Here is a 7,636-nt window from a genome sequence, read left to right as displayed (position 1 = left end):
AGATCAGCACACACATTAAACAGAATTGTTTGTCCTAAAAGCTGATCTTGCATGTTGCCAATTTCCACAAATGAGAGGTTCTCCATATGCCATGAGCTACACCAAAAACACCCAAACCTGTTACACATTAGAAACGTGTATCAGAAATATAATATTAGAAATACTAGAAGCATGTTAGAACATGCATAATAGAAACACATACTAGAAATGAAATCTGATGGAGACAGCTGGGCCTTTCTGTCCTCAAAAGGTTATCATTCTCAGGATTTCTCCCACTATAGCTGCTACTTAATCAAGTTTCACAATTTTAAGGTAACAGACAATTGTTACAGCGATCTGCAATAAGCGTCTGTACTTTTTTATATATATATATATATCTATCTCAGTACAGGAAAGACATGGACCTGTTGGAGTTGGTCCAGAGGAGGGCCACAATGATCGTCAGAGGGATGAACACCTCTCCTATGAGGAAAGGCTGAGAGAGTTGGAGTTGTTCAGCCTGGAGAAGGGAAGGCTCCAGGAAGACCTTGTTGTGGCCTTTCAACGTTTAAAGGGGGCTTATAAGATGGGGACAGACTTTTTAGCAGGGCCTGTTGTGATAAGACTGGGGTAATGGTTTTAAACTAGAAGAGGGTAGATTTGGGCTAGATACAAGGAAGAAATTTTTTACAATGAGGGTGGTGAGACACTGGAATAGGTTGCACAGAGAGGTGGTAGATGCCCTATCCCTGGAAACATCCAACGTCAGGTTGGACAGGGCTCTGAGCACCCTGATCTAGTTGAATATGTCCCTGCTTACTGCAGGGGGGTTGGACTAGATGACCTTTAAAGGTCCCTTCTAACCCAAACTATTCTATGATTCTATCTGCATGTATACATGCTGTACAATACAGCTGCTGTGCTGTGGCTTTGCTATACCCTCTTTTCAGAGCTGCTCTGCATTAAAATCCAGAATGCTAAAGCAGGTAAAACACTCCTGTTTAATGGATGATTTTGCAACCTACCATTAATGCATTAGAACACACTTTCAACAAACACTTTTCCACCTGCTGTCCACAGATGCCTGTGAGTCTGCAGACTATTTTAAAGGGCTCATAAAATTTTGAGGAAAGCACGACTGCCTATAGGCTTAAATTCTCTGTAAGAAGGACTGGATTTTTACTGAAAAATGTTAGGGATCTGTAAATCAAGAAAGGCCAAAAACTTTCAAAATGAAGAATTTCCAGATAAGAAAGTTCATCACATGGGTTTGAGGATGATTAACAAATTTTTAACACACACTTCTGCTGCACAGAGTTAATACAACTCCACTGGTATTTATATTCATACATGCGAAAAAGGATACATGGGTCTTTAAAGAGCAGAGAAAAAACTATCAACATCTGAAGTGCCTTCTATATCATGTAAGGTACCAAGGCTTTGCTCCTGAGAAGTTTTTCAGCTTCTTTCGGTTTTGTTACATTTCAGTGACACGATGGGCCTTGGGAGCAGAAGAATAATCCACTGCAACATGAGGCTCACCTGCACTCTACTAATCATAGGAGCATTTTGCATGACACCTTTCTTCTGCTATAGCCAAATTGATCCACTAGCTCTTGGGCGAGCAGACCCCCAGTGCTGGGAATCCTCCTCGGCTGTCTTACTGGAGATGAGGAAGCCTCGCATTTCTGACTCTGTCAGTGGCTTTTGGGACTTCATGATCTTCCTGAAATCATCAGAGAACTTGAAACATGGGGCTCTGTTCTGGGACCTGGCTCAACTCTTCTGGGATATCTATGTGGACTGCGTGCTCTCCAGAACCCATGGCCTAGGGAGAAGGCAGCTAGCAGAAGCTGAACAGAAGATCGCTACTCTACAGTCTCAGTTCACGGGGAGAAAGCAAGGTTACTACTCCTTTAATACGTCTCATGGGCAATAACTAGAGTCTAGTAGGAAAGAAAAGAGATACAGGCTTATTGTGTTATGTGGTAATAGTACAAAAACAGAGGACGGTGCTGCACAACTGCCCCCCACTCCCCCAATCCAGTACAGAGCTGTGTTTATGTTCAAAGTGATCTCAGTAAAAATTTGACCTCCAAATGTGAACTCTAACAACAGCTTTTAAGTTTCAGTTTGGTGGGGGATGAGGGGCAGCAGAGAATGAAACATAGGAGGAATCAAACAAAGAAGGCAGCTCAGCAACTGAACATACAAAGATAATTCTTCTACACCAGCATTTTTACCAGTATTGTGCCACAGACAGGCTAGTTCTGCATTCCTCATTCCGAGTGGTGCGTCACCCCAGGAGTGCGTTGCACTGGTACTGCTGGGGAAAGCAGCATTCTTTCAGCAGAAGAGTAAGGATATGTTTACTTGCCATCTAGTAGTCAATCACTAGATATTTCCTATTTCCACACTGGTAACTTTGCCCAACACACAATGGAAACAGACCTAGGATTCAGATGCATGCGGGCTTTCAGACACAGCTACAGCTTCAGGAGGAAGAACACTACCTATGACACTAAATGCTGCAATTCCTAATCTCCAGGTTCCCAGCCACAGGGCAGAATCCCCTGGCTTAAAGTAAGTGTCTCCATAAGCGGTAAGGCAAGATTTGGCACCTCACAGCACAATCTGCAAAAGGTAGCATGTCACTTAGCCTCCCCATTCCCAGCAGGAAGATACAGCATAGCTTTTCCTAAATCTCAGTCTCTTCCAAGGCTTTAGTTCTGATCCTGCTACCAACAGATGCAGCCTTCCCTTGAGAATGTCCACTTTCAGAAATTGGCAGGTGCTATAATTTGATGGAGGGGTAGAAGTGCTGCTGCCATCACCAACAGCATAGTGCATCAGGCCCACAGGGAGACAGCAGAACTGCCTTTCCACTTGAATGGATTCAGACCCTTATCTCCATTTCCTGTATCAGTGTCTTATTCATCAAGATGTTTGGGGGAAATATCCATGGAATAATGAAGAACCTCTCTGGGCAGTTACCCATTAGAGTGTCTCTAAAAAAGAGACTTGAACTCAGGATTCTTCCACCCCAGGGACACTACACCACCGGACAGTTCAGACCTTGCTCACAAACCTTGAAATGTTTTGTGTATCAAAAGACAGGGTTTGAGATAGGAAGGATTGAGATGTCCTTGCCCCCATTACCTACAGAGAGTATCCTAGCCATTAAGCTAGGAGATAGGAGTTGTGCTTGAATCAATCCCCTCAGACTGAAGAGCTCCTCACACACACACGGCCAGTTTCTAAACTCTGAGCCAAACAACAGCTATCTGCATTTTAAAAGCAAGGAGTGGGTCCTATCCTGCTCTGCAAAGAATCTGAGCTATCACATAGCTCTGAGAATATCTTTACTGTGTTGAGCTACACTGATGGCAGGCAGCACAGAACCCCCTTCTGGTTCCCAAGTGGCATTAGACATCTCAAAAGACAACAAGTTGCTCAGTCCTGACCAGACTGATGCACTTTTGGGTGCAAACAGAATGCAACTTTAGACACATGAGGCAGTACTATCGAAAGCTGAGGTGCCCACCAGGCTAAAGCACCAGATGAATTTTTGTTTTCAGAATTGCAGTTTTGAATATCACTAAATTCCCCCTTAGCCTTTTGTTTACATCTGGCTCTTCATGTCTATATCACACTGTGATTTTCCCAAACAAAGAGCTTTTGTTCCAGTCAAGATTAAGAGTAACAGTCTGATGTATTTGGCAGAATCAAATTATGGGTTTTATGATTAATACTGACCTTTATTTACTCCTATACAGAGAGATTTTAAGCACTACTAAGTATTCGCACTTTAAGACAAACAAGGATTCCTCCCCTTCTCTATTTTTACCTCTTTGTTTTGTGAATTGTAATCAGTTAATCTGGTTTCTCTGTACAATTGATAAACATCAGTCAGTAGCAGGCAGCTTATAGCAGTGACAGCCTAAATTTTATTTTTTTGGAGGAGCTACCTAACCTCTCATCCAAGTATCCCAGTTTCTTAACAAAGCCAGCTGTTTTAATCTTTGTAACCCTTGACCCTACTGCCTTGTTTCGTCAGTGAAAGCAGAAATCAATTGTTAATAATTGCAGATAGGAATCACATCCTAGCAAGTGATGAGGAATAGAATTACCGCTTCTTGCGCATAAAGAGATGTACAAGCCCATTTTCCTAGCCCAAAGAGCAGCACTAACAGCATTTGAATGACCTTGTGTACTTCATGTCTACACGGGTGGGTATGAATAACTTTCAGTAGGCTTGTTCTAGAAGTCAAACAATAAAGCAAGATTTTTTTGCTTTATACTGTTACTTTTGCAACAGTTGATAATGTCTTTATTGCTCCATACTGAAGTTTTAAATCTTATTCCTCTTAAACATTCACAATTCCAAGTTGGTTGTGTTTTTTTTAATTGCAAACAGGATCATAAATCAGGAGCAATCTGTAAGCCACATTCACTGTAGTTTCTTAAACATATCATTGAATTAGAAAAGCAAGGTAGAGATCTGGACTTGGCACAGAAATGCTGATGTTATGGTGTTATTATTCTAGTGTCAGATTTCAGAACTAAAGGACAAATCCCCTGAGGTCATTGTGAAAACTGAGCATCAGGAACTCAGCTTTTCCAAGAAGAAAACAGAAAAGCCCTCCAGGCCAAAAAGACTAGTGAAGTCCTTAGTAAAAGCATCTCAGTAGTACTAAACAGAACTGCTTCATCACATCTAAGAAGCACTTCCACAGTTCCTCATACTTTGCCCTCCTGGGAAACAAGTCTGAGCATTGATTAAGACAGTGGTAGAAGTAGCCCAGGTCCAGACTTATGGGTGCAAGCACTGTTTGCTGAACCACTCTAGTCCTGCCAGGCTCCTGATTGAGGTTACTAAAAAGTCTGAAGATACTCTTCATACTCTACACAATCCATGAAAAACACAACAAAATCAGGACAGCCATATATGAGTTATCTGACAAACTGCCTCCATCCAGCTAACATCCCACTTAACCCAGAAGCATTTCAACTTCCCTAGATATCCTGCAGAGAAGTGTTAGTCAGCTTTAAACTGCAACAAGTAGGGACAGTCTTTTACAGTTACCTGGCCAAGGTATCTTTAGTAACTCATCCCTTTCCCCTAACAAAATCCAAACACTACGAAAAAGCAGGTTTCATAAAAACATTTCCAATGTAATGCTGGAGCTAGATAAGTTATAGTTGTAATAACTCTTAATGATCCAAAATAAGACTTCAGAACCACAAGGAAAACATAGCTTTTGTACTCACAGCAAATCTTCTTGAAGAGCAGCTGTACAAGACCCTCCTCAAGAAGCCACAGAGCACGTCCCCAGTATAAACCTTTGAAGAACACAAACACAAATCCCTCTCTACCTCTTTTCTCCTCACCTAGCAGCCCCCCTGCTACTTTGCCACTCAGAGTGGTCACAGCTGTGCATAACCTCCCTCACAGGTGCAGGTAATTGGGCTTGGATCAGTCCTTGCACCTGGCCCAAGACAGACACAACTTGCTGTCCCAAATCTCCTGGGCTGCAGGGTGTCAGGGAAGCTAGTGGGGCAAAGGCTGCTGTGTTATGTATTTGAGGTCTGGTAAATGAACAGATACTGTGTTAACCAGTTACTTTTTCAGAAGATAAATGTGTCTAAAAGAAATAAGGCCAATCTGCTGGCTTTTGGAGGTCATTGCAAAGAAAATGCCCCATAGTTCCTCAAGGAAATAACAAATGTGCTACTAAACAGTGTGAGCGATCTCATCCCCTGTGCAGGGAGGTTGTTGAGAAGACAGTGAGTCACTAAGACTATGAGCAGACTCGAGTGTTTTGACTCTGCTAATTACAAGTGGAAGAATTTTATAGGAAGACTGAAGGAAAAGGTCCATGCTGGGGGAAAAGTAACTTGTCACTGAAAGGCAACTTGCAAATGGAGGGATAGGCTATCGCCAAAACAAGAGGTTTGGGGGTAATGCTGATAAAATGGGGACCAGCAGCAGCTAAAGACAAAGGAAACATGGATGTGGGAAACTAAGTATTCAGCTGCTGTTTGCTGTTTGGAAATTGGTTACTTATATGCATTTTCATGTCACTTTTCAGGGATATTTTCTCATATTCAGAGGTCATCAGTTCTGAAGAAGAAAGACTCATTTGAAGATTTAATAAGTATCCACATGCATAAGAGTAAATCTACATTACTTGGAAGACTCATTGGAGAGCTAGGGAAAAAGAGGAAATGACACGTTTAGTTGAAGATCTTGATTTGTAGATATTTTTTAACTACTTTAATTTTTGCATTTTAATCCTCATTGATGTCAATTTACATGGTGAAAGAAGGCCTATAACTATGAGCACTGTATCTCTGATTAACTTGAACTTATGGGTTTTTTTAATTACCTATGAATTCAATCTCCTTAATAAACTGCATGATTTATAAGCAGTTGCCTACTTTAATCTGTGTGTATGTATGTCAGGCTTTTTGTAAGGCATGTGACCTATTCAATGTATTGTCTTCTGAGTGCCAAAACAGGAAATAACTGATCCTCCAATAAGACATAGACAAGCAGAGCAGGAAGCTGCCAAAAACCTCCGCTGGCTGCAAGACAGGATTAGGGTCAAGATGGTGATGTTTTATTGTATGCACAGCTGTACACTTGTGCAAAACAACCACTGCTGAAAGATATCGTCACACTAAAGAAAAGTAGTACATATTTTTATGTTAAAAATACCTTCAAAAATATTTTCAGTTTTCCAGCAAAAGTAAAAGGGTTAACAGGTTTTACCAGCTCCTCTGTTTGCTTTCACATGATATTTTTACAGTATTTTCCCTAAATTTTTAGTTATTAAAAGCACCACTTAAAATGTTACACATTGTCACTTAAAGTGTTTAATCAAAATACTTCTCATAGATAACTTGAATTTGCTTCTTTTTCAGTTTGCAAGTTCTTTGTAGACAAATCAGTTTCCTCTGACCATTATTCATAACTCTAATAGGCAATTTGATATTAAATTAATGCAATGTAACTTTGGGCAGGTAACATTTGATGCTTTGGTGAAATGAAATATTTTCATTGCCTGGCTGACTGAATGCAACTAAAAAATTCAGCTTTCCAGGGAAACTACATTTAGTTGCTCATTTAAAGTTTCTTTCCTTGAACATGTAGCAATATTTGGTTCCTTTTTTTTTTTCAAATGCCTAAAGAAAAACTCATTTGCTGGGTGTTCATCAACTTGCAGAAATAGGTTCAAGTAGCAAAATGTGTAAATGAAATCTTAAAATGGTTACTGGGCCTGAACAAAATAAAGCTTAAACATAGTCCAGCTGGGTGAAATCCTGACCTTATGGAAGCAGACAAAAAATTGTAAGAGAGCTATCAGCTCCAATGGCACTGAATTTGTTCTTAAAGTTAAGCATTCAACAAACAATTTAAATGTTCAAGAAAGGAGGGAACACTAAAGCAGGATGAGCACAGGAACACACAGCTTAGCGTACTCAGCAACCCCCTCCCCGCCGCTGCCTCTGCCTGCAGCCACAGTCTGCAAGAGTGCCCTGCTACGGTGTAGGAGGGAGGCAAGAGCATTGTTACAACAGATCTGCTCACTGCTGTACTATTGTTGTTAATTATCTAAATTACATTAATGTATCTAAAAGCCCCATTGTGCGC

At 40.9% G+C, this 7,636-nt stretch overlaps 1 protein-coding gene across 1 annotated transcript; it reads left to right on the top strand.

Annotated features, from left to right (window-relative positions):
* Positions 1 to 1,474: 1,474 nt before the first annotated feature.
* FAM237A (family with sequence similarity 237 member A) lies at positions 1,475 to 6,273 on the top strand. Its single transcript, XM_052793578.1, has 2 exons — positions 1,475 to 1,883; positions 6,072 to 6,273. Exons 1-2 carry the CDS (start codon positions 1,475 to 1,477, stop codon positions 6,209 to 6,211), a joined length of 549 nt encoding a protein of 182 aa, XP_052649538.1. The 3' UTR covers positions 6,212 to 6,273.
* Positions 6,274 to 7,636: the final 1,363 nt, after the last annotated feature.

The sequence above is a fragment of the Harpia harpyja genome, chromosome 7 (genome assembly GCF_026419915.1).
Source record: "Harpia harpyja isolate bHarHar1 chromosome 7, bHarHar1 primary haplotype, whole genome shotgun sequence".
Taxonomy (NCBI): Eukaryota; Metazoa; Chordata; class Aves; order Accipitriformes; family Accipitridae; genus Harpia; species Harpia harpyja.
This window is presented reverse-complemented; position numbering and strand designations above follow the sequence as displayed.

What these genes read in the sequence shown, in the direction of transcription:
- FAM237A (XM_052793578.1), top strand. Translation starts at nt 1,475, where the DNA reads ATGGGCCTTGGGAGCAGAAGAATAATCCACTGCAACATGAGGCTCACC. An exon ending in GTTCACGGGGAGAAAGCAAG is followed by an intron (nt 1,884 to 6,071) that starts GTTACTACTCCT and finishes GTCACTTTTCAG; the next exon opens with GGATATTTTCTCATATTCAG.